We start from the raw sequence: 27,943 nt of genomic DNA, 5'->3' as shown, positions 1-27,943 counted from the left end.
AAGTTGTTCACAGAACAAAGTTTTCCAAGAGAAACTGCTCGAGGAGGATAACCCCAGGGCAAAGTTCTCCCTGGGGCTTCTACTGCAACCACTGCCTCCTAATATCTTAGCTGCATGTGGTGCAGTGCTGTCTCTCACACAGCTTTTTCACCATGTGAAGGAGAGGACATCAGAATCAAGCTCAAAGGCTCTGGATCCACCTTCCTGTTCTAGCACCATCGGCCAGGGGACCCTGGCCAAGCACCTCCATTCCCTGTGCAGGACATGCAAGGGCTGCAGGGACCTGCCCCACTGCAGGCTGGCAGTTCTGCTGCTCGAGCACCATCTGCAGCCACACTTTACCCAGCTCTGGTAACATTCACATGGCTCACAAGATATAGTGCTTAAAATGCACACCTTGAGATATTCCTGTAGAATTACCAATCACTGCTCTCTGCTGGAGATGGAAACGGTTTCAGCACTTGAACATCAATTCCCTACAAATATTTTTCTGAGAGAGGACAAAACTTGACAATTTTTTTTCTAGATGTTGATTCTCCATAATGCAGTAACAGGACAATAATCAGTAAGAAATATCTATCCCAAAGACCTTAAAGTTCAAACACAGGCAGAGACTGAAAAAACAAAATAATCTTCTCTTCATTATACATACTGGGGAAAGAATCTCTGAGATGTTAAGCAATTCACAAAGCTCAACATAAAAATTACTTTTCCTGCCACAAAAGTATGATACCTCAAAATCCTTCCCACGCTGCAGCAGAGCAAACCCAAGATCCTTTGAGAAGGCAAAAAACCATCAGTGTTATCCCTGCTCCAAAGAGCTAAGACCACACACAGGTTCTACCCCCAAAAGAGATTCAAATCTTCGTCATAATCAAACAGAAGAAAATTTCACCTGGGACCTTTTCAGCAAATTCCCAATCACAGGAACTTTGTGTATAAGGCATGTGTAGGAGCACACGTGCTCATTCTCCCCAGAAACGGCATTCCTGCTGGGAACTGTGCACTGTCACTCCAGTTTCAACACCTCCAGCCTTCCTGATGAAAGCACAACCTGGCCATTTTCCAACTCTCTGTTCCAGTCACCTACCAAAGGTAAGGCAGAAAGCTTACCACAGAGCTGGAGTCACAGCCTGGGTCCTCTAAATCCAGTCCAAGGCTTTAAAAATAGACTGCTTCTTTATTTTCCTTTTGAAGTCTCACTTCACACACATTTTGAAAGCACTTGGAAGCATTTGAAGAGATGAGTTACCTGGCCACCACTTCCTTTGCTCTACTGCTTTTAGAACACCCATAAAGGATAACTGCAGCTTTGCAAAGCCACATATTTAAAAATGCATCCTGGAAGATGATAATCAGATGGTATTCTCAAAGAGCACCTTATTAATATGCACAAAACAATTGTCTTCAAACAAAATAAACCAAAACAACAGAGGTAAAAAAAACCCCATAAATGAACCTGAATGAATAGAAGCTAATTCTTTAGAGGGAAACACCTGAACAGGCTTTAAAGCATTCTTGTGACCAAGAGTTTTCCCACATGCTACCTTTTCATTCCAAGTATTGTAATTGTTATGCAACTAGCTTTTTTTTTTGTTTTTGTTTTTTTTTTTTTTTTTTTGTTTTTTTTGGGTTTTTTGTTTTTTTTTTTTTGGTTTTTTTTGTAACAAGATATGAGTTAGATAAGCCAGGCATATTGGAAAAACTGGAAAATAAAATTATTTTGTTTTGAGCTCTGAGTATGAGTCAAGAATAGCTCCTAACCAGACCTGTCTTGAGTCTGGGTACCTTCAGATCTGTAATGTTTACATAAAGCACACGGCAGATGAAAAACTAAATCTGAAATTCACATCGGAGACAAAAATTGTTTATGAAAGCAAAGGTTTTCAAACCAGATCTCAATAGCTCCACAGAAGCAGCACACACAAGTGCTGCAGACATCAAAGCGCCCTGGAAGCTTCCACCTTTCATCTGATTTGCCTGCTGGCAGCTGTGACAACTGACAAGCCAGTCCTGGTGACTTTCAACAGATGTTCAGATAAAACACACAAAAATGGTGCAGGAAGTGTTTATTCACTACAGAAATCACCTTGCAGCAGTGCTGCATTCAGGGAACCTGGACAGGTGCCATGACATGGGGCTGCAAGAAGCAGCCTGTCCTGAGGAAATGACCCCTGGCACCTCAGTGCCCTTCCATCCCCAAAGGAAAGAGGCATTTACCAGGGAGCGATGTAGCACATCAGTTATGTGATAAAAGCAGAGGGGCAATTAATGCAAATATGAAAACACATATTTTCTTAAACAGAAGGGTCAAGACAAGCCTGCATCTAACTGCCTGAAGAATTAGTCTCTCAAACTGGGGGTCAGCTCTACCCCAAGGGAAATATCCCAAGACCAATATTCACCGAGGCCAGTTCTTACCCTTTTTCCTTGTTGGCCAATGCTTAATTTAAAAAGCTTCTGCTTCAATACATTTCCATTTACATAATTTAACTATGTCCCAGCCTGCCATCAGTGGTTCAGCATGAATTAATTTATGATTAAGAGCCATCTCAAGAATTAGCTCCCATTACCAGCATGGTTAAGTCTCTGAGAAGCGGGCAGAAGTCTGTGCCAGCAGGACACATGAAGGTACTCCTGAGCACACAGGGAGCCCCTTGCTCTCGCCCACGGCTGCTGTGGCAGAACAGGCTCCCCAGCCAGTAGCTGGGGATGGACACAAGATGGGGAGGATACAAGAGTCCAGCACGGAACAACTTCGGTCATGATCGCTTTAGACTGCCATGTTATTTATCTGGCATTTGCCATAACTGCAATGTAAAGGCCTAATTTAACTTCCTTCCCCTCATTCTGAAAAGGTAAAGATGTTTCATCATGGAAAAAAATGAGATCCAAGTTAAAAAAACCCAAAAAACGGAGATGTTGTGGTGTGTGTGCGCACGGTGTTTTTCAAAGCAGTGGCCCTATCTCCCTCTACAGCTCACTGTGAACACAAACAGGAGTGGGGCTGTGGCACACACCTGAACCAGCTCCTCCTCCTTTTTTCCAGATGCTTCAAAAGCTTCACTTTTCAGGTCATACTGACAACAATTGAGCAACTTCTAACTAAAAAACAATTTTGCCATTTCACCTAACTTAAAAAGGAAGGCTATATGTCATTCTCTGATTTTTCTACCCAATTACTTGTCTTTTTTCCAGGGAAACATGCACTGCAGCCTCTGAGTGTAGTTCTACTGAGGCCATAAACCCAGGTCTCTTCCACAGCACACAGATTTTGTCCCCATATAATTTGTTCTCTGCAATAACTTTCCACTGATTTGGATGAATATTAGTGTGGAGGGCAACTGTTTAAATAATGAGTAGAAGAGCAAAGGTTTCCCATGGAACTATTTGATGTAAAAATCAGCTAAAAGGCAAGCACATTATGCATGTATTCGTTTTTAAAAATCTACCCCAAAAAAGACCTCATAAGAAAGATCTTTCAGACATAACACTTTCTAGGCAATGACTTTATATATGCATAGTCATTTGTATTACAATTTCTAAGATCAAAAAAAAGTAATGCAAAGAATATTTCAATCTTGGAGGAGCAATTACTCAAGCCCTTGGAAAAACAACTTGGAAAACACTCAAAATTATAATGAGTAGAAACAGCCTAAGCTCTAAGAAGTTTATCTCTGTCTCATCCACACACTCCCTCTCATGCTTAAATCCCTTGAAAGGCAGACATACAAAATGGATTGCTGAGGTTTCCACAGAGCTCACAGTTTAATTCATCTCTCTCCAGCAGGAATCCCACACCAGTGATGTTTTGTTACTTATCCTTTGGAAATTGTAGTAGCTATTGAAGAGTGGACATAAGCAAGACCTTACATCTGCACAGTTGCAAGAGAGAGCTGTGCTCTGAATAAAGGGCACTTACAAGACCACTGCAAAGATTGCACCCTGAAGAATTGCAGGGAAAGCATATCTAATCCCTCCTCTTGGTTTTCAAAGCCCAAATGTTGAAAACTTGCCCTATTTAACCTCAAAAATATTCTTTATATGCAGAAGCATAGAACTTGAAGCTGCAGGAATTAATGTACAGTGAAGGTGATTTCAGGTACAGGTTTCCACACCATCTTTGCAGACCAAAGTTGGCACTTCCCACCAGCAGTGGTTGTGATCAACTCCCTGGAAGTCCACACAGTCTCCAGGAGCAGTAAGGGCTGATCTTTTCAGTCTTGCCACTGCCACTGAGGTGCAAGCACAGGTCTCTGCCAGTTACTCAGCTGGGCAGTCCAAAATATATGGGAACAAAGCAGCTTAAAAAATGAGCTCATCATTTTTTGCTGCCAGTCTCTCTTCATCCCTCTGCTTGACCACCACAGCTGTAAAGTGAAGGTACAATCCACTACAATCCCTGCATTTTCCCAAGTGATGGGGTACCAGTCACCCCTAAGACACCATCAACAGTGCAACTGGATACCCAAAGATGACTGTAGCAGCCACGGTACAAACAGCCACTCAGTGCTCCTGTCCCCAAGGCAGAGCTGTGCCAGACACTCTTATATCACACTGGAAACACATCCAGGGCAAGCTGGATAAAGTCACCCAACACCCTCACCTCTTCATTGACTTAGATGCCTTTGTTCAGGCTGCTGGAAACATTATGCCCCGGGGCTAAAAATAAACTTTTTCATCCTCAACTCCTAGTTCCCTTGAGAAAAACCACTTCAGAGAAGCCAGTACAGTCTCTGTGCAACCTTTGTGGCAGCCTTTCACTGCTGTTATTACCACCTAGGCTTCTTTGTATGGTTGGGGCTGTGCAACAATTTATATTTTCACTCTACTTTCCAAAAGAAGCCCTTATTCTATAGAAGAACTAAATTTTTGACAAGCTTAAATTAAAAGCTTCCTTCCAACAGGTCTAGGAGAACCACAAAAAAGCCAGTTTACATATTCCATACATGTTAACAGCAGCTCTTACTGAAATAGTTTAGTGAACTGAAATAGGTTTTGCTCCAGCTCTGATTTCTTGAGTATTACATGATTAAGTCAGTGAAATGTGATTTTTTTGTAAATAATGCTGTCTTGCTTGAAATTGCAACCAGAGGATCTTCTGCTAATCTCTTGTTGAGTTTGGGAAGGTTGCAGCAAGGCCAGGCCTCTAGAAACACAGTCCAATAAGTCCACCCTCTTTAAAGCAGAAAGGCAAAGAAGGGTGAACTTGCAAAATACCTCTCTCATTTGTTACTTTGGAACAAGAGATATGTCAGCCAAAGCCTTTTCATCTTTTGCCTTGAAAGAACTAGGGAGTTAAAAAAGTGTTTCTCCCCAATGGATCTCAAAGCTGAAGAGAGCAGATTTTGGTACACTCTAGGCTGGTTGTATTTCTAACTGGAAAATAGCTGCTGTTTTCTTTTTCAGGAATTGAAAGACTGACATTTAAAAGAAGCCTCAGTACACAATTATCCAAGCACTCAGCTATCAGGGTATGCCAAAACTGAGGCTTTGCACTTGCCCTCCACTCCACATTCCTCACCTCTGGGAACCACCATTATGCTGCTATTTACATAATCACAGAATTTCCCTAACACAGCTATATACTTTCCCCCATGCACCATCAAATTGTGTCTATGTTAGATAAGCAAGTAAAAGTCATGTCAAGGACATCCCTAGATTCACAAAGAGAAGAGAAGAGAGGGGGAAGAAAAAACTCTGAAATTTGAAAGGTAGAAAGGATTACTTCTCACTATCTCAATTTTCTTTACAAAACCCCACACAACGAAACCAAACAAACCAAGTAAACCCTTAAATTATAACCAGTAATTGGAAGAACACTGATCTAACTTCTGGTGGACAGGAAGGCTGAGTCAAAGTTATTTAGTAGACACAAAGTATCTGTCTCAATGACTATTACAAAAGTAACACATATAGAGGTTGCTCTGCACATGCACAAAATATTACTAAAATGTAACCTGACAAGCACATTTTTCCTAATGCTGCTATCTTTCAGTGAGAAAGAAAAAAGAAAAAAAAATTCTCAGTGAGTCCGTAAGCAGGGACCAGGGTGGGACTGATGAGCAGGGATGGGTGAGAGGCATTTCAGTGGTGCTGCTGTTTAATATCAAACCCCAGTGCAAAGTGGCAAAGGCAGCATGATTCAAACTGAGGAAGAAAGGGGATAACTGCACACATACACACACAGAAGCAGGAGGGAGGGCAAAAGCAGCCTAATCAAAACTAACAGCAGGATTTCTGCTCACACTTCAAACTGAGAGAAGATAAAACCTTTCATTTTCCGTTCTTGAAAGCAAACCCCTGGAGTCCATGTGGAGAAGAGCTCTGCAAAGAACTATCAATCCTTTTAATTCAGTCATTTGCAGAAGAACTACCCTTTTTCCACCTCCCTGAACATTCTTCCCCATTCTCAGTCATTTAGCTATAAGCATTACCATTACACACTTCCTGACCTTTTCTTTTATATAACAAACCCAAGAGATCCTTTCTGGAGCCTGAAGGTTCATTATCCATACTCATTTTAGATGATTTCCCATCCTCTCTCCCCACTCCATTTCAAGCTGTCTGCTGCTCAAACCCCTTCTCTTGACAAGCCTAGGTATTCAGCATCTTTTCCTCTTTCCACTAAAAGGCATCCTGGCTCCAGGTTTTTCATTCTCCTCTGATGAAACCACTCCCCTCACCCCCAAAAATTTTTCCCTGATGCACATTTTCCTAATTTAGGGTCAGCATCACAGATGCCATTTGGGAACCCAAATTACACAGACAGGCTTCCAGTGAGACTTAGAGGAACACCCAAAAAAGTCTGAACATCCCCTTGAAAGTCAGCAGGAAAACTTGACCATGACATGTTGGGCATCTGAATATCACCAGGGCAACACCCACAGGAACCAACATCCTAGAGGAAACAGTAATAGGAGTGTAAAATCCCAAAGCACGCCCAGTGCTAAGACAGGATTCCCCAAACCTGCAGCAGAGTGCTGCACTATTACAGAAAGACGTAACCATAAGGGAAAAGGTTTTCCAAACCAGATTTTCCAAAGCTTGCTAGCACACTTCAACACGGAACACGGACAGGCTCTGTGCAAGCAACTTCTGCCAATGTATGGCCAACTGCAATCTTAGCATTTTTGTCAGCAACATTCCCAAATACCTCAAGAAGGACTAAAAAGGAATGACCAGTAGTTCCACTCAGTTTCAAAACCCATTAAATATTTAGTCTCCAAGTACTAAAACAATCAGTGTTTTAACAAGAACATATCCATTGTATGGGAGGCAGGAAATTACACTAGACTTCTATATGCTGCTGAAATTTGAAAACAAAGTAGCAGCAAGAGTGTCTTCCCTAAGATGTATTACTTCCAGCTGGTATTTCTGAAGAAGATAGGATTAATTTCATGCTGTCTTGCATGATCAAGGGCAGTGTGAGGATAATAATCAAATGTATTCTATTGCTAGCTGCCACAAATGATAAATACAATGCATAATTAAACAAGCAGCACCTAGACTGCCTGGAGGAAACAATTATTTAGCGCTTTCATTAGGACACACTCATTTCTCTCGTTTTTTCAATGCATTCTCACATTTCAAAAATCAACCTTAGCTCCATATAACATGAAATTCTACAAGCTCCTGTGCTGCAGCTGCCCAGAAAGTGCCTGCTGGAAACAGACATTGCTGGATGAGTGCCCACCTTGTGAGTACAGAAGGATCTGCATCTCCAGAAGAACACAGGTGAAGACCTGGACCAGGTTCTCGAGGCCCAGCAGCTCGAAGACCTCCCTCAGAGGGTAGTCAGAGAGCGGAAGCTCGTTGGGGCCAGGTCTCTGGCAAATGATGGGCTCGTAAACCCCATAAAACTTGAGCGACCTTCCCGGGGGCGGCATGGGCACCTCGTAGAGGATGTTGTGGATGTAGCTCTCCAGGGGCAGAGGTGGTGGCTGCTGGGAGGTCACTGCCTTGTAGAGCTGGATCAGGAACTTCTTGCAGGCCTGCATGAAGGGCAGAGGGGTGATGAGGCAGATGCACTTGGAGACATAGAGCGTGTCCCTGCTGATGTCGTAGGAGTTGTAGCGCTGGAGCTTGGCGAGGGACGTGGCATCGCCCTCGTCGATGCTGCTGGCCAGGGAGTCCATGCTGCAGGAGGAGGAGGCACAGACGCTGCTGTACTGCTCGGCGTTGTGCATCTGGTACAGCGTCTGCATGGCTGTGCAGATCTGCTTGCTCGTGACCTCCTCGTAGAAGGTGAGCACAAAGCCGTACGTGCGGGAGCCATCCTCCCTGGTGATGATGAACGAGTGCAGCTGCGGGTCTCTGTTATCCGCCTGCGTCCTGAAAGACAGCCCCTTGGGCATGCACAGCTAAGAGAGGAGAAAAGAAATAGACAGAGTTACCTAAAACACCATTTTATTTTGCTATTTTTGCTGTACAGGCACATTCTTTTTATCCTCTGCATCACAACAAACCATTTACCTTTAAAAAAAAGTATCCAAGAACAAAACAACTGATGCTACTTATGAGGGAGACATGACTGAAGAAAGGAAAGCACCCTTCAAAATAATCCATCTATTAAGTCATTACGACTCATTTTCATTACTTGCTGAAACTGTTTTCATTACTGAATAGTCTTTGTGCCATTTATTTAAGCACCATATAAAAACATCCAGCTCTCCTCTCATTTGCATATATATGCCCACAGTACTCTAAAATCAGAGAGTGAAGGAAGCATCTTATACCACTGGATTTAAATTACATAGACTTCTTGGAATCCTTTGATCTTCCCTAATTTTCTCGGGGAAAAAAAAACAACAAACAAACCAAGCCCCAGCTGACTGGCAGCTATTACATTTACTTTCTTCTCTAAGTGCTACCAAATAGCTTAGACTGGATAAAAGGAGGGGCAGGGAGGGAAACACCCAAAATCTATGAAAGCCTCATTTTTGATTCACCACTCAGCAAAGTCCCTTGCAGTGATTCTGCTACACTGGGTGTTTCTCTGAAGCAAGGCCCTAGTGAAAAATCAAGGCATTTTTCCAGACATTCTTTGGGAATGCTATCAAACATCTAATGCAAAATAACAAACATCCAGCAAAACTTGTTTGAATTGCACATCAGCAGGAAACTGTTCATGATCTAGCTAAATAAGTATATTTATAAACAAAGGACTATAGCTTTATTTCTACCATCTGAAGAAATAAAAGGAAAGGAGAGAAGGAGAACCTTCAAAGTGTTCCTTTTCAAAAAGGGCAACAGTAGAAGCTAACTTTAGCATAGTATATGAACCTAGGCACAACTGAGTGCATCCCCTAATGTCTCACCTTGAGCAGGAGTAAATTCCTCTGATGCTGGAAGAGGTCAGAAGAAATAAATATATATTTTCATCCCACCCTGAACTTCAGCAGTGCACCTGGCAGAGACCATTCAAGAGCCTGGTAAAGGTGGGAATTAGGCAAGTGGTCGAGACTCCACAACAGGCTATCAGACCCCTAAGTTATCTAGGACTGCTCTTATGAATTGCTCAAAAAGGGGATATGTAAAGAAACAAGTAGCCTGGAGTTGGCAGAAGAATTTAATTCAATTGATGGGCTTTGCTGACACAACCCATGAAATTGCAGCTTGAACTATTTCTGAAGAGCAGCCACATTTTTATTCAAGAGCTTTATAGTTTTTATTGAGGCATTAACAGCAGTGCCATGGTTAAGGCTCTCCAATAAAGAAGTAGGAAAAATCCTTGTTTCACACTTTATTTAAATTTATTCTCCACAATAAATATCTCTCTTAACCTCATTTTTTTGGCAGGCTTGCTTAATAAAAATTTATTTCTAGAATGTGGGCTTTCAATGGTGGCTGTAAGCCTTATCAAAGCCAACCAGGCTGAAATCATAGGCTTAAATCTCAATGCTATCAGAAACTAAATTTTCTTCACAGGAAAATACCTGGACAAGAAAAATAGATATACTATTACAATCAGGCACAGATAGGCATTAGAGAAATTCAGATCAGCTGAGACTGTTTCAGAAAGCTGTTTAAATAAATTTCCTCCAAGCCTTAATTATTATTCCCTTGTCCTTTATATACTGGGTAAGCACACACAAAGGGATGCCCATCTATTAAGTTTCAGCCACAACTTGACACGTGCAGAATATTGACCTTTTAAGACCCTGGCTGCAAACCTTGGCTCAGAGACTCCTGCTGTTGTTAGACCTATAAGAGGACACAGGAAAAAGCAGAGGGAAAAAAAAAAAGACGGGAAGAATCAAGGCAGGAGGAATGACCAGGAGTCACTTAAGAAGCTAAGATCAAAAGGAAGAGCCTGTAATCATTTTGCAGCAATACAGAAAGCTTTGAATTTGTGGTTAATGCATGAAAACTTTCATCTTAGGGCCTCGGACATCAATCACTCCCCATCTCATCTGTGTCACACATGCCACAGGAGAGTGCTGGAGAGAAGCCTGGGATGTGCTAAGGTTGGGGGGAGTGAAACTTTAGCCTGCTGGAATGAATCTGGCTCACTAATACAGAGAACACAGTCAGTCACCTGCATTGCATCTATAAACACTGAAAACTACCCAAGATGATTGATCAAAAGATGGGATTTTGGTTTCACTTTACTGTTTGTATTTAAAGGTATCCATCAGCAGAAAACCATGGAATTACACCAGGTTTGCAGTAAGGCTTATAACCAAAATGGTTTGTAAAAACAAAAGGAAGCTGCACCAGGATAGATAAGGGGGTATCAGCTAATCCACAACCTGTCTCTAGAAGTCCTGAGTAGGCAATACCCTTTCCCCAAGCACAGAGGCAGGAGACGCACCCTCCCATAATCCCTCTCTCCTTCTCCCAGCCATCATCTTTTGCAGGTAGTTCTGAACCAAAGGTCCCCCCTGGACCACTGCCCACTGGCACTGGTTCATCTCTTCTCCACTAGATCCTTCACTTCACTTTTTAAGCCTCTACATACTTCTCATGTTCACAACATGCTGTGGCAGCAAGCTCCATATCCAAACTCCACTGTGGGTGAGGGGGTGGAGAGAAAGATGCTTTTGTTTGTGTTAAAGCCTGCTCCTTCAAATTCCACCAGGGAACCTTTAGTTCTTTTATTTCAGTACATGAGACATGAAACAGATAATGCTTCCTTGAGTTTCAGAAATACAGGCAAAGATTTATATACCTTGATGAATCAGAGGGCTAAAATAGGAAGCACATATTCTAAAACTTTCTGTATCTCTTTACTGAGAACTTTAGTTTGGTACAACACTTACTTGCAGAATGGCCACAGAAGATGGTGTGTGAGATTAGGCAAGGAAAATCACAAAAAGCAGCAGGGGGAAAGACACAATTCCCTATTAAAGGGAACACTGTGCATTGACATATACTTTGAAACAGAGAGAAAACATGACTCCTTTGGAGCTTGATTGCTTGGGACTTCAGGGGGCTATTTTTAAAACAACAGGATGGTTCTAGAAGGCAATTGAAATTCCTCAGGCATCCAGCAAAGCCAGAGTTCTCACAAGTTACCCTTCAAGGATTTATGCATTTTCTTCTCTGAGGAAAATTGCTTCTGGAAGCTCACATAAAGCAAACACATAGGCAGAACTAATACAGCAAGGCAAGATCAGAAAGGCCAATAATTGCCTCAAGAGATTCCGTGGAGGTGGATATTACTTTAAATGATGTTTCAGATCAAAACAATAAAGAAGTTTTCCAAAAGATAATTTAAAAGATCATTAAATACTGCTGCTGTTAGTAAATGCTTTTTTTTCTCAAAGACACATGGCAAATGAAAGATGTATTCAAGGCAGCTCAGTTCAATTATTTTAATAGGTCTCTTGCTGGTTTTAGCATTCCATTTTTGTCCAATACTGTGATCACACTTCATGAATATTAGACATTCTCCAGTAACGTGAGAGACAAATAACACAGCAATTCCAGCTGCTTTATTCCTGCTGCACACCCCTCATTACTTCATATTGGAACTCCCCCAATGCAAAGGCAGAACTAGAAGGCATAAATAACTTTGAGCTATTACCAGCTTAACTGCTGACAAAGCATTGCTGTGAGTCCTTCATGCCTTCGGTATCAGCACAGTGATGTGGAGACCAGCTCAAATACCACCCCAACTCCAGAAGTGCACATTTGGAAGCAGAAGACAGAAACCCACAGCAGTCAGCAGGCAGAGGGAATGGCTGGCCTCATCTCTGCCCTTCTGCGCAAGTGCAGTGCCACAGTACCAGCTCTCTGTGCCACTGCTACTTCCAGCTTCTGTGCTTTACTGTTAAATATCTGTCAGAACACTAAAAATAAAATTCGGTGGAAATTGAGATGAACTCCAGATTTCTACACCTTGATGACTGCAGGGAAGTTCCAAATGCATTTTTTGCATTTGCAAAAGCCAACTTCATGCGGGTTTGATGTATTCTCCACCTCTCCATCTGCTGGGTGAGGGCCAGGAGATTCTCCTGACTTCTCACTTGCACCACACAATGAGGTCAGCTCAGTTTTGAAGCAGGTGGTGTGCTGTCCTGCCTTCCTCAAATGCAAAGCTCATCTAACCTAGACTGGGGGAAGGGCCTCCCTCATTTTCCAATATTGACTTAGACCCAACTCACATTTTTGAAAAAAGCTATAATATTGTTCAATGTTACTGTCACAACAATTGATTATTTTAAGAAACATATGGCATTTTCTGTACTGGGAAGCTCAAATACCAGTAATTGCTGTCTTTGTCAGGTTGTGTTCTTAACAAGTGCTTTGGTGATTTTGGAAACATTCTTTAATTACCAGCTCTTCAGAAAAATTCCCTGTGGGTCATCAGTCTTTCAGTTGTCACTGCCCCCACTCCAGGAACTGTTTTTCCCCTCCTTTCCCAGTCTATGGGACTCAGCCACACAGATGCTCATATCAAATATAACTGAGAGGAAAGAGATGTACAGGAGATGTACTGGTGCAGAGGTGCCATTAAAAGTGATGACCCAGCAAAAGCTGTGGATTAGCCAAGTTCCAGCTTCTGCGTAAAGCTTCCCCTTCCCCTTGTCTGCAGAATCGAGGTGTTTTGTACTCCAAAACCTCACAAGGATATCAGTATCTTAAAAATTCCTTGGTTTGCCTCCTTCCTACCTGGGGATTGGTATCCTAGGTGACCACACCCCTTCTCAGCCAGTCCCTGGGATGGTGCTTGTACTTGTTTTATCACCCAGAACACTCAGAACTAATGAGGGAACACACTTGATTTTTGTTGTTCCTGAAAGTATTCTGTGTTTTCACAACACCTCCTCCTCTGCACCTTTTCATGCAGCATGCCCAGTGAGTGCTCTTGGTCCCAGCAGAAGCACCACAGCCTCAAGATCACAAGAGCATCACAAGGGTAGCTGTAAACAACCCAAGAACATCTCAAGAGCTGACACATAACCATTTGAGAAGAGAGTTTTTCTCTACCTACCATGTTGACAGCATCCTGGTCAAAGGGGTTCCATTCGATGTTCTGAGGATAATGGGCCAAAACTTTGGACTTGAAGGTTCTTCTTAGGGGACTCTGGTCGAAATTCTCTCCTGCAACAAATGAAGAAATAATGACTCAAAACAGCAGTGAGGCTTCAGAGAGAGCTGACTTGGGTTTTCTTTTTTTTATCAAATCTGATGGACATTTTGACTCTCAGAGGTACTACTTTTAAAAGAGAAACAGAAAAGATTCCCATTCAATCTGACCTTACCCTCCTTCCCACAAAATCTTACCGCAGTTGCCATGCACCTTCCATTTTAGTATTTACAGAATGGAAATACATTGTCAAGAGAAAAATCACTGCTGAAATTTTACAGAAAAATATCTTGCAATCAACTGGATTCTTGACCTTCTCCAACAGCTTGAGTATCTAGAGACAGCTTTACACTTAGTCAGTGAAAGAGCACTTTCCCTCAAGTTTGTCAGAAGCTGTTTTTAAGGTCAATAAAAAAATATGAGCACCTCTTGGCTATTATAAATTATTCAAGCATTCATTATAGATGATATTTTTTATATTACAAGTCCTATGTGAAAATTAAACATTTATTTTTTCTACATCAAATTTCAAGGACATACTTTCTCCACACAAAGAATCCAGCAAGTGCAAAGAGGAAGACTGAAATTAGACTTCAAGCAGAAATGCATCCAGTTATCAGCATACAAATACTGTATTTCACAGTGACGGTGTTAATGGAGTTCTCCGCACTGGATTGTCTACAGCATGCAAAACAGTTATCAAAACAAGGGGTTCTTAAAATTTATTAATTAAATTACCATCTATTACACTATCACACAAAATCAGCTCTTCTAACAGCACTAATATGCAAGTGCATTCTGAGAAAAGGTTTTAAATCTTTTCCTTCCCAAGTAATCTCTAAGATTTTAAAGATTTTATACAACACTTATTTTGAACACAGGATTTAGACACATTAATTCCATTAGCAGTGGAATCATCACCCTTGGAAGTGTTCAAGAAACACGTGGATGTGGCACGTGGGGACACGTTTTAGTAGCAAAAGGGCAGTGGCAGGTTTAATGGCAGGATTTGATAACCTATGAAGATCCTCCACAAGCTCAGTTACAAACTCAGACCATGTACACCAAAAACAGAGACCATTTCTCTATTTCAGAACATGGCAGTAGAATAACCTCTTATTTTGGTCTAAAAGTTCTTTGCAGAGCCATTAAAGATACAGTGTCCTCCACCAATTTCCAAAATTTCACAAAATAAAGATCCTACCAAGCAAAGCCAGCAAAAATTCTCTCCAAGTATGTACTTAGACATACTCAGAAACATTTTTACCTCTCAGAATCAAACAGCAATTAACATGCTCACATAATCAAACAAATATGCACAAGGTTATTTCCCAATTAGCTCTTCAATCATTCTCACATCTGGCAGAGTTTACCTTGCAACTGTGACTTGGCAGAAAGGCAGGTATTTGATGCTAAATTTATTTAGTTGCTTCTACTAAAAGTTAGAAGAGAACATCTGGATGACTTAACGAAGTTCTCTACTGCTAGCAGCAAGTGACTGCTGAAGTTTAAATTTCTTTAAAGGTTTCCTTTCTCATGACAAAAAAAAAAAAAAAAAAAGAAAAAGTTTTGGTTATCAAGTATAAGCATTGCTTTAAGAAATCCATCTGCCCAAAACCAGCAGTTACAATGTCCCTGTAGGCTGACAACATGGATTCATTTTATCCAGGAAAATAAATGGCACAAACAACTTACCTTCATAGAGTCTCTGCAGTATTTGCATTTTACCACTCCAGTAGTTTACGAAAACTATAAACTTTAGGTAAAACACACATAGGGAAAATGCTGTTCTCTCAATCAGTGATCATGAGGGAAAAGCAAAGAGCCAAGACACCACACTGGAGTAAATCAACCTGCCATCAGCTTGAAAGGAGATGACATTGCACCCTCCATACAAAGCTGCCTCACAGAAAGACAAGCAGGGCAAGCTTTTAGAGGAGATACATAAATTAGGAAAAAAAAAATACAAGGATGTGACAGGAGCAGCCTGTGTGTGAGGGTGAAATGCCATCATTTGCCCAAACTAGCAGGAAACATCCCAACTCTCACCAAAACCAGATGAAAAGCATGGACCACAACAGCCAGCTCCACACTGACAAGCAGCTGGAAGAGAACCACAGGGAGCAGAATCTCCTTGGCAAACATGAGGGAAGGGATCTGGACTGAAAGGTACCTGATACTATCAGCTCTCAGCCTTGGTAGTTCTGAGCTGCTGAGTCACACGTGGCACAGAGAATTTACTTAGCTGTTATTCTAGACTAACAGTGAATTTTCATTAAACCTCCCACATGCTTTTAAGTGCCTCTTTGCTAACTTTCCAAACAGGATTAGCAAGGCACATTTAAAGTGAACCAAGTAGTAAATGCAAATTGAATCCATTTGCTAAAATACTAATGGCCAGATAACACTACTGTGGACAGGAACATTGTATTTGATGCATGCTGCCCATGCAAACAGCATAACTCTCAGAGGCAAATTTTTAAAAAATCGGGTTTGAATTCAATCCTTTTGCTTTCAGGATCTTTTTAAAAAATTTAAGGACTTTTAAAAAATGTGTAAAACGTGTCAGATTCAGCTTCCATTTCGTTTGGATACTACATCTTGTTAATGGTACTCTTAAACAACTTGTGCCTTCCTTTAAGGAGCTGGCTCTTAAAGGGACATTTAGTTTCAAATTAAAAGCAAATAGTGAAGCGATGGATGCTAGATCAAGAAAAAACTGTGCTAATTTCATTTCAAAACAAAAAGATTGCTCAAAATTAGAAAACAAGCCTGATCCATGTTTGGGTACAACAAAAGATACAATTACTAGGGAAATGCAGCTACAGTCATGAAGTTGTTAATCATGATGACTTTCATAAGAGTAATCCTACATCAAAATTTAGTGATCTTCAAGTTTAAACAGATCTGTTTCAATTATTGTCACAGGGACAGAGGCACACAAAGCTTTGTACCAAATAGGCAGAGGCATCTTCCACCCTCTGGTCCAGGGAATGCCAGCTATCTGTCACTCCTTCCAAGCTCTGGAACACAGACAGGAATGCCTGTGACTACAGAAACAAAAATATCTTTTATTCCTTTAGAGGAACGTACTGGGAGCACAGCTATGCACAGCGCTCGTGGTGACCACCTCTGTGACAGCCACCTCTAATTAAAAGTGCTCAGCACACCCAGCTATGGCCTCTCCCTGCAGATGGAATTTTGTTAAGCTTATTAAATAACAGGATGACCCTGCGTGAGAAGCAAATAATACACAATGTGTGAGTGAGAAAACAATGCGAGCACAGGAATAACAGTGCTTGGCTGGGGAGCAAGCAAGCTGTTAATTGTCAGGCTCAGGAGCTGGTTAGTTTAAGTAGAGCAGAACTGCTCTGCTGCTTTTCTTCCATGCCTCCCCAGGATGCCAAGGGGGCAGTGAGGGGCTGATCAGAGTTCAAGGACATTGTAACTCAAAGTTCCTATTTCTGACCTCACAGTCTCATAATCTCACAGCAGAGGATGGAGATGATAAGAAAGGGAGGACTGGGACAAGGCAGAAAAACCAGTTTTCATTACAAAGTTTTAAAATCTGAGTTGTCTGTAAGACAGTAGTGGATTTGGGAGTGCTAAGGAGGAGGGCAGTGTCTAACCTGCTTTTTGTATGACAATATGTAAATGAATGAATGGATCATATTTAAGCAGGAAACCAGAGGGGCATGTGTACCCTATCAATACATCTAAATTATCTGGAATTTTTTTTTGGGGGGGGGGGGGGGGGGGGGGGGGTGGGGGCGTGGGGTGTATGTGTCTATGTGAACCTCACCAGTATTGTCTGGACTTCAAAATAAGCTTCCCTGAGATGCTAGGAAACTTTGTGTCTCTGTAGCAGAATTTGATGGAGCTGAACCTTCCAGTCCCCCTTATTCACAAATCCATATAACTAAGCCTTGTTAGATTTCTGGGTATCCTGTAAAATGGCCTCATGCAAGATATTTTTCAGTCTATTATGCACAGAGATCTAACACAGTCTCCTCTTCACGTTGACAATATACTGATATCACTAGTGGGATTTTGCTGGAGAACTACATCTGCCAAGAGAGCTTCAAGAAATAGAACAAAATTTTCCAAATATTTATTTAAATTAGGTGAAAGAATTAAGAAGTCCAAGAGGTTTGATTTTGATTTGGATCTGTGATTTTCAATTTGATTCAAGGGGAGTTAGAAGACTGAAAATAAAGAAATAGAGAGGTCCTGATCATGTTTTATCCTTAACCCCTCTTTACCTGAGGTTTTGTCTGCAGTGTCTGAGCTCTTGCCATGGAGATCTGCTTGTAGATATTGGTACAAGACTACACAACATAACAAACAGAAATAAAAAAAGCAAGTATGAACAAAATGAAAAGATATACAATGTACTGGGGAAGGGAAAAAACATGAAGCAGACATTAAATATTCCCCCTCACAATCTCACTTCCCCCCACTACTGGCAAAGGGTAAATCCACACGATAAATAAAATCTTCCAGGACTGGATTACTGTAGAGGTGTTGAATGCAACGACAGACATGGCAGAAATACTTGTCAAAATTAGTAACAAGATTAAATTCTCAGTACTTCAAACAACACACTGCTTTACAGATTCCCTATTATGAAAGACATCTTTGTTCACATATTGAGCCCTTCAAGAGCCTGAGAAACTCAGGGAAAAAAACACATCAGTCCTTCAGCTAGTGTTGAACTAAACCCAAGAAGTTTTATACAGTATAATACTGTTAGCTGTGTTGTTACACCTTCAATCCTGTACTGCACACCATTTTCAGGACTTACCGAAGTTACCTAATAGCTCTATTCATCATTTCTGTCTCATAACTGGGTGGTTTTGGACAAAAATTTGAATAAATAAGCTATGTTTAGAACTTGGATGAACAATTTTAATGTGTTCCAGCACCAGCTACCACTTCTAAAGGAAGAGCTTCCTGCTAGCATGTCTAACTGAGGCTTCTTCTAATTGGTTTGCTCATCTCCTGCAGACAAACAAAAATGTTTCCACAGATGCCTTGGCATTTCTGTGTCAAAAAAAAAAACCACTACACAAAGACATCGCACAATCCTCCTCAAGTTCAATCTTTTTACAGAGCTAGCACCTATGTTAAAGCTGCAATAGCAGTGACCTGTCTGGTGATTCACTCTCTAGGTGTAAATTTAGAGTAGTGCTTGCTACAACCTCCTACTTGAGTGTCAATCCAGACACCAGTGCAGAGGACACTGATAGTTCTGCCAAGGCCAGATTTTTTGGGAAGGCAACCCTAAGCAGAGGGCACAGGAGTTCTTTCCACAGAGATTTTCAGATGTGAGTATGTATTTTAGGATAATTTTCTGTTTTCTTTAGGAGACACCTGAAGATAGCCCACATTCAAATCTGCAGGATGCTTCTCCATCCCATATGTCTTAAGTAATTTCATTATAATTTTGAGTGGTTTGAACTAAGAAGTTGCATAAGTATTAAATTAAACCAAACAAAACAATTGTCAAAACTAGAGATATACCTCTTGCTAAATGGCCCATACCTACACTACCTTTACAAGTCTCTCTGCCAGGCTGTCCTTTCAGCTCTCCCCTAAAGATTTTAATTCTAAGGAAGTTTGGCACTGAGCTTCCACAGATGAAGCCAGCACTTCTGCAACAGAGAGAGTGAAAAGGAGCAACCTGTGAAACAATGCATAAGCAGATGCTCTAGAACAGGCTCTGGTTTGATGTCCATTTCAGGACTTTGACTATTTATTATCATCAATTACATGGCTAAACAGTCACAGAAGTGATGTAAAAACCCCTGCACAAGGAGTCAAATTGCCAACAATGATAAAAACACAGAGCTATGGACACTCTCCTGGGTTGTACCACCTAATTCTTTACACAAACACAATGTAATGAAACACTAATAGTGCCACAAATTAATTACACTTGGAAAAGGTACAGTATTTTAAAAACTCAATTAAAAAGGAGGTTTGTTCACATAAACAAGTCATTGTACACCTAAATAATGAAAAGGCTCTTGAAATGAGAAATTTAGTTTGCCATAATCTCTTCCATCTGTCCTTGATTAAAATACTCAACTATCTGCCTACTGAATAACACTATACAGCATCAACACTGTCAGTGTTAAAATAGCCCCAAGTCCCAGCTGCCAAGAGATCACAGACATGTCACTACATTAGCGAGTAAAATATGAATTACACTATCCCTTTTACACCAAAATTGCATTATAATCTTGTCAAATCCAAAAAAAAATAATCAAATTAGGTCAGTTTGGGTGATTTCTTGCAGTGGAGCAGGTGGAGTTTAATAAACAGGTGCCCTGGGCATGGTGCTCTACACAATTACCTTGGAGTCTGTCTCCAAAGGCTGAAGGCATTAGCAGGCAACAGTGGAGCAGGTATAAAACCAGACCTCTACTTATAAGTGCAGGGAATTATCTATACTTTGGGCCTTCATTTTCTCTAGAAATCAAGGTGTGGAATTCACTCATACTTTTCATACTGCCTTTACAAGTATGGGCTCCCAGTCTAGGGAAAACATGCCCCAGAGATCCTTGGCCTATCCTGTTCACATACAAGTGGCATCTTTTCTGTTACATGTTTATATTCAAACCTGCTGTATCTTTTGAACACTTGATATAGAATGAATGAGCATTTTTACTAATAGACAAAACAATCCAAGCAACAATAAAAAGTTCATTTAAATTGAAGTTTCATACATCATAATTCTTAAAGTGCTTGCTAAGTCTTTGTTTACTTACATGGGATATGAGAAAGGTATGTAACTATATTAAATTGAAGAGCTTGAAATGCAGCTCTCAGTTCCCAAAAGAACATTAATGATGGCAGAGTGACAAATGCTCAAGCAGGAATAAGACACTGGCTCAGGTCCTTAAACACAGCAGGATGCTAAAGCCTGTCCAGCAAGGGGATCCCTGGCTTTGGAGCAACAGGCACCTGAATATTGCAGTCTTGGGCTGAATCACGAAGAAAATGAAGGTATTTTAGATGCCATCACATTCCTGTGAAGTTTGAACAGCTTCCTACTCACTGGCCAGTTTCCCACTCCTTGTTCCATGTGTTCATCTCCCTTCACAGACAGGACACAGGACCAGGTGCCCAGTCAGGCCTTTTGCACAGCACATCTTTCATGCTTGTGGCTTTCTACGTACTAACAGGGACAGGTTCAAGTTCAAATGCATCTAATTTACGTTTTAGAATATGATGTTGCACTCTCAGACTGGTTTTGAAAACAGTCTCACCAATTCTGAGAGAATACAATTTCTGACTCGAATCTTAAAATAGGTTTTGTTCTCTACTCCACTGTAGAGGTACACTACAGAGGTAGAACCAGTCTTGTCTCAATATCTGCTTTGTTACAGTTGGCATTTCTGGAGGAAAGGTAAGGAAAAAACCCACCAAACCCCACAAACAAGTAGAACCTGTCATCCTGAATATCCCTATACTACTACTGTTTAGGTTCGTGTGCAACAATGCAGGAAAGAAAGAGAAGTTTTTCAGTAAATTTTGCTTTGGGGCTTTTTTAAGACAGGGACAACAGCTTTATTTTTATAATTACAGTCCATTCAGTTACCTTTTAAACTAGGCTGTTAAGTTAGGGGTTTTTTAAACCACCCTGCAATGCACACACATCATGCACCCATATTAGTCTCCACTCATCAGGATGGCAAGTTTCAGGCGTTTTGTTACTTGAAGTCAGAAGCAATTTCACCAAAGCTGCATTTATAGAACATCACCCAAATTAAGGTCAGCTTGCAAATCACTACAAGAAAAGAAAGAAGTTTAATTTTACCTGGACCATTTTCAGCACTAAATAACTTGGACATCAACAGAGCATGAAGATGTCCACACTGCAGCTAAAATACGCAGCTAAACCCAGGGGTTAAGTCTTCTTTTTACTACACAAGCTTGAGGCCTCAGTTCCCTGGACTCAGCAACCTTATGCTGGGATTTCCCCGGATTAAAGGAAGCCCTTCCTTGCTGATGTTGCCAAGAGCTATCCCTTGATGTGCTGAGCCACACCAAGATGCAAGGGACTCGGGGTTGGTTTTTACTCAGCACTGCCCATGTGCTGTTGGCACCAGAAGGAAGCTATCCCCCGTTTCTGAGGAAGATTCTTCTTCCAACAGCACAGTCCACAACCCAACACTGGCACACAAGATGGATACTTGAAACGCCTGTCCTGAGAAGGGACAGCCTCTTTGCAGTTCTTTGAAGAGCTGGCCCACAACAGTGAGGTTTGCACAGCTGGTTTCCTTAGTGGGGCAAAAGGAAGATTTAGAAAGGTTGGGCCCAGGAGTGGCTCCCCACTGTAGTGAGTTACTTCTTTTGCACACCCTTTACAAGCACAGGGGTACAAGAAGGCAACAGTCACCTGTCAAAGGCTGCAGCTGCCAGCTTCGTGAAAACTTAGTTAATACGTGGTCTTGGTGAGAAAAGGGTCAGGCAAAGAAAGAACTTTGCTACTTGAAGCCAACAAAGCTCTTTCAATGGCATAAAGTAGAAGCACTCCCTTGTGTAGCACAAGCTTTATTTAGGGAGCTTTGAGCAACTGCTGTGTAAGTTGCTCCCAATAAAGAGTTGGCCTTACGACAGTCTCCAAGAACCAGTCTTCCAACAGTTTTCAACAAATGAATCCTTTCAGAAGACAAAAAATCTTCTGCACACTGAAAAGTCGCAAGAACCCTCAGGCAAGGCTTGAAATTACCAGAGCTTCTGGATGGAGAAGGGTAGCAAGCAGGAATGGAGCTGCAGAGAGACAAGGATATGTGGCCCACACAGCCATATTCATCTTTAAATGATGATATATTGTATTTGTGGGGTTACCCAACAAAGGAAGGAATGTTTTCAGAAGGCTAATTTATCATTTTATGATACTATATTAAAGAATACTACACTAAACTACACTAAAGAATACTGAAAGGATACTTACAGAAGGCTAAAAGATAATAAAGAAGACTTGTGACTCTTTCCAGAGCCCTGACACAGCTTGACCGTAATTGGCCAATAAGTCAAAACAATTCACATGGAACACATGAAACCAATTAAACAATCACCAGTCGGATAAACAGTTCCCAACCACATTTCAAAGCAGCAAAACACAGGAGAAGCAAATGAGATAATATTGTTTTCCTTTTTCTCTGAGGCTTCTCAGCTTCCCAGGAGGGAAATCCCGGGCAAAGGAATTTTTTCCAGAAAATATGACTGTCACACTGATACTTCCACTAAAGAGCTACCTGAAAACCATTTCAGTTTGCAGACTACTCTCAGCTGCTTCAACCCAGCTATACCACAGTAACTGGAGATCTGCAAATTGCTGCAAATGCTTTAAAAATGGGCAAAGCTGTCACTAAAGGACCAAGGCATTTACACACCATGCTGGATGATGCAGTTGTTATTAGCTGGGGGTGGGGGGAATGGAATTTTGTCAACAAGAAGTGTTAGAACACTTGTTAAAAGGAAAAAAATATCATCTTGAAAGAAAGATCAGTTGTAACTACTCCCCAAACATCTCTACAGGTGTTAGACAACACCAGCTTAATTTACAATCTGAAGAATGCCAGTGAGTTACAGAAGGGATCATTAAGTGCATCAGTGCACAGTAACTGTGCATGTAAGCCACATGAAGAATATTCTTTACACTTGTGTAAACCTTAAGTAAATCATTACTAGTCAGATTAGTCAGATACAGCTTTAGGTTTTATTCATTGCCACAGAGCTCTATTTCAGACAAAGCACAAACCCCCAGATTTAAGCTTTATCACTCCTGCCATTTTGTGGCCAGTTTCCAAGTTTACTGAAAATACAGAAAGCTGACACCAGGACCCAATCACCAGGTCACTGTAAAGTTTCAGGATTCAAATCCAAAGGCTTGGACAAACATTAATTTCTGGATCCAAACTAGATTCCAGGTGGAAAACTCAGAGCACGGCATCATTTCTACCATGACTCTAGATTTAGCTCAGTTCCCTACAAAAGCTGCCAGAACCAAAATCCTTTGGCTTCCCTTAATGCCTCGGGGAGTATTAGGTGCCAAAGCATCTGTGGAAAGAAGGATCTCATTTGAAAAGGCCAGAAGAGTAATTGTCTCTGGGTACAGCTCACAAATGCCCATGTGCCTCAAATCCTTTCTTCCCTAGTCCCACTTGTCCCCACAGACATGTGGAAATGAAGGCAATTGTGCAAGTGCAGCCCTGACCCTTGTGCCTCAAAAACACTGTTTCAAGGCTTCTACTAGATTTTTCTCTCAGGTGTATTTTGGGGTTGCTTGCTCTCCCAAAACCCAGCTTTAAACCAAAGGATACACCTTCCACTGTCATCATCTCTTAAAGAACACAGAAAAGTGCAAAAGGCTCTCTATCTTACAAGTACCCCACTGCCACAGCCCAGCAATGAAAACCAGTGTCCCATCCTTTCTCCCCTCACACTTCTACAGCCACTCCAGTGAAAACCCCTCTATCAGCAGACATCCATTTAAGAATGGCATATGTTTCAGGAATGTTTTTAGACCCTAAAGCTAAAGACTGACGAGAGCCACAAAAGGGAATAGGGAGCAATTCCTGGCCTGAAGCTGGGTTGAAGAGAGCCAGGAGGACATAAAGAGGAGAGATACACAGAAAGGAGAGTAAGAAATTGAAGCTTACTTTCAACCAAAGTGCATGTCTTACCTATTATTCAGTGCCCTCTTAGCAGACATGAAAGCAGCAGAGAGGAGAGATCCAAACAAACCTAAAATTACTTGGCATTTAAGCAAACGTTTCCTCTTCACCACTAATCCACTAATCTTTTGGTGCCTGGATCCCAGGTTGATTGGCATGCTAAAAATACATAGGTAGAAGGCACATAATCGCTGCTGTAATTTTTACATAAGCATGAGCTGTCACCAACTACAGATCTGCTTGAAAACCAAGGCTTTTAGAGCCACCTCAAACAGACACCAGAACCCTCCTGGCCACTGCACAAATCTCCGGTTATTTCTGCATGACATACAGTATTTTACACCTTCCTTTGGCATAAAGTGGAATTTTATGGAGTTAAATAAAATGCTTCACCTAATGAGGCAAACCATGCCATGCTGTTTTGGAGCCTCAGTAGCTGTTAGAACATTACACATTAGAAATGGAGCATTTCACACTGAGCAGATCAAGGCTGGATTAGCCACAGACCATAGCTGAACACACTTTAGTACCTATGCTTTCTGTGACTGTACAAAGTCTGGAAGGTCTAATAAATGTAAGGAAGCACATACAAAAGGAGAGAGAATTAACACAATGTATGGGTGTAGCAACACAACTGAAAGTAGTGGTGTCTTGGCGTGACAATGTAGGACGGCTAAATCTGAACATACTGTTGCAAAAAAACAAAGAGTATTGTCATTTTGCTTTGGAAAAGTTGTTTCTTCAAATCAATGCAGAAGAGAGTAATTTTGGGTGCTTAAGGATGGTTTTCAACAGTCCCCACTCAACATTCCCTATAAAACATAAGCCCATCAAGTCAAGATCATCACTCTGTGTAAGAAAGAGCATGCATGCAGTGTACACACAACCACATGCATGTGCACGCTCCCTCCCCCCCAAAGCGAGGGGACTGGCAGGGACACTGCTCCAGGATAAAAGCTGCCCCTGCACCTGGGGTCTTCCACAAAATGGCCTGAGCAACAATAGAGACAGTCCCCAAACCTGGACACCAGCTGGCTCCTAATTCCGCACAGCAATGCAGTAGCGTCAGGAGCTCCCGTGGGATTAAAATTCCCATCTCAAATCAGGCAGCATACACACATGTCAGATTAAAGAGACGCAGGAATTTGCATACCTCTTCAGGGTTTGACAGATTTGTGGTGATTTATTCTGCAACCTGCAGAATACACACCAGGACCATCCCTGATGGATGCCTCCTCAATGCAAAGGTTAACAGGTCTGTGTGCATCACATTAAAGATTTACATTAAGGAAGCTTTTTTTTCTCATATTTAAATGGGAAGTACACACAAGAAGAAAGATCCAAACTAAAAAATATTTGTGACAACAAATGATACAGATTTCAGCAGTTACACAGTTGTTAGCAATAAGCTAAGTAGGGGATACCTGAGCACAAGTATTCCTGGATATTTGCTAAAATAAACTCTGTAGTTTTACTATCAGAATGAAAAAAACCCAACTTTCTTGTTAAGGACTGTAAGATGATTCACTAATACTAGATTACCACAGACTATAATGAATATTTCAAGGGTTTCACATGCATACAGGCAATCAGTCCAATGGGGTTGACCTCCAAATTGTCACAAGAACAGGCGGTGCATGTGGGGAACAGAATTCCGCTTTGAAATTAAAACCACTATGTATGTATGAGATTAAAGGAACCTGAGCACTCACATACATCCTACAGCTGCAAATTCAAGGGTCGTGAAAGAATTTTGAAACACTGAAACTTCTAACTAAACTTATTTATGAGGCAAAACAACAAAGTTTCCAAAACATGCTTCTTTTGGCACTGAAATAGGCTGCTTGCTAAAGTAGGACTTTACCCCAGGCTTTGAATTCAGCAAGGTTTATTCTCTGTTTGTACTGATATGACAGCCTGAATACGACTTATTTTAATGCAGAAATATGAAACTTCAACCTGAATCTGTATTTTGTAGCATCAGAGTATTCACTTATAAACAGCCTGAGGAACTCAGTGTTCTGGTGGTGTTTCTGGTTAACCCCTTCCCAAATTATTGCCTCCCTAAAGAAACATCCTTCTGCCACCCATACTGGAGATCTTGACTATTTGGTGTATTTATCCAGAGACCTTCCTTCCCCTTCCTGCTTCCTTTCTTACACAGGTGCTTTCCAACAAAGCTGCTTTAGGTTGCAGGTTAAGCAGTGAGCCCTGTTTCATTCAGGTCAGGAACAGTTTGATTTTACAGTGAAGGGGGAAGATGTAACAATCCTGCACTAAAGGCACTAATCCATATCACCTTCCCCCCTCTGCACTGCTTTCTCCCTGCCTAAAGAGCTGATGGATTTTGATGCAGCCCACAGGAGGAGATCTTGAGCAGGTGAGTTAATGGCAGCAAAACCTGAGCCCCACACAGGTATAGCTCCTCTCCAGGTTAGATCAAAGTGCAATTGCCTTACCCAAATGGAAATACACACACTCACGTGACCCTGCAATAGTCATCCACATGGACTCTGACAGAGGTTTGCACTTTCTTAGACAAACATCAACACTGCTGCATCTCCTTGAACTGTCAGGGCATGTCAAAGAAGCCATGAAATCAATATTGTCTAAAATAACTGATGTTTCCAAAGTCTTTATTTTCTGCTTTGAAAAGGCATTTAATTGCAACCACGTGTTAACCTGTAGAAACAAAAGCACTGACTTCTGTTCTGACCCAAGGTCAGTTTTTCCCTTTCCCTAACCTTTCTTTTATTTAATATTTTCGAAATGATGCTCTTTTAATAAAGATCATAGTTCAGTAAGGAAACTACAGTACTGTGTATTCCAAACAAAAAGTAACACAAAGCTTAGTGAAGATCCTCAACAGAAAACTCCAATGTCAGATCATGTACTTGGAAATTGCTGCACCTCCAGACATCTCAAGTCCAAGCTGTCCCTTTTTTCATATCCCTGGGCTATGTAAGCTAGGCATACACAAACTTGAAACACAGGTGGTCTTCAAGATGGAGAAAGGAGCTGCACCAGCTCAAATTTACTGTGAGGGTGGGGAGGCACTGGCACAGGCTGCCCAGAGAAGCTGTGGATGTCGTCCCCCCCATCCCTCAAAGTGTTCAAGGTCAGGTTGGAAGGAGCTCTGAGCAACCTGTTCTAGTGAAAGGCGTCCCTGCCCATGGCAAGAGGGTTGGAATTAGATGATCTTTAAGGTCCCTTCCAAACTATTCTGTCATTCTATGAATTTTCCTGAAGGGCCCTTCTACTTGAAGATGAAGAATTAATTCCCTGACAAGAACAGCTCTGCACTTCTCACAGGCTGCCCTGAGGCAGAAGAGGCACAGAGCCCAACACAGAAATCTGGACAGGAGGGGAGCACTGGACGTGATCAATCAGGAGAGCGTAGGTAAGCAAGTAGGACCTCTGACCTCAGCACTGGCCATCACAGGGAGAATCAAACCCCTTCCACATTTGTCAGAGACACAGGATATGTTCAAACAGATTTGCAAAGCCTTGCCACTCTCTCCTGAAACCCGGTTTGTCATCACCAAGGTAGGTATGAAATCATTCCAGCATCCCTTTAGCTGCCATCTGTGCTCCCACAGGGAGGGAGCCCAAACTTGTCAAATGCTCTGAATTACAAAAAAAAAAAAAAAAAAAAAAAAAAAAAAAAAAAAAAAAAAAAAAAAAAAAAACAAAAAAAAAAAAACAAAAAAAAAAA

At 41.4% G+C, this 27,943-nt stretch overlaps 1 protein-coding gene across 4 annotated transcripts in view; it reads right to left on the bottom strand.

Annotated features, from left to right (window-relative positions):
- DENND5B (DENN domain containing 5B) overlaps positions 1–27,943 on the bottom strand; it is a 105,458-nt gene that overhangs the window by 42,426 nt on the left and 35,089 nt on the right. For 2 of the 4 annotated variants that reach the window (XM_041467183.1, XM_041467185.1), the window contains exons 2-4: positions 17,800–17,865; positions 13,442–13,551; positions 7,697–8,363 (exon numbers count right to left, since the gene is read on the bottom strand). In XM_041467183.1, coding sequence (XP_041323117.1) covers positions 7,697–8,363; positions 13,442–13,551; positions 17,800–17,865 — 843 coding nt within the window. The remainder of the gene's footprint in view (positions 1–7,696; positions 8,364–13,441; positions 13,552–17,799; positions 17,866–27,943) is intronic. The other 2 variants (XM_041467184.1, XM_041467186.1) reach the window with 1 other exon arrangement.

The sequence above is a fragment of the Pyrgilauda ruficollis genome, unplaced genomic scaffold (genome assembly GCF_017590135.1).
Source record: "Pyrgilauda ruficollis isolate IOZ18807 unplaced genomic scaffold, ASM1759013v1 scaffold201, whole genome shotgun sequence".
In the NCBI taxonomy this organism is placed as follows: Eukaryota; Metazoa; Chordata; class Aves; order Passeriformes; family Passeridae; genus Pyrgilauda; species Pyrgilauda ruficollis.
Note: the sequence above shows the minus strand (reverse complement) of the source record. Positions and strands in the feature narration are given on the sequence as shown.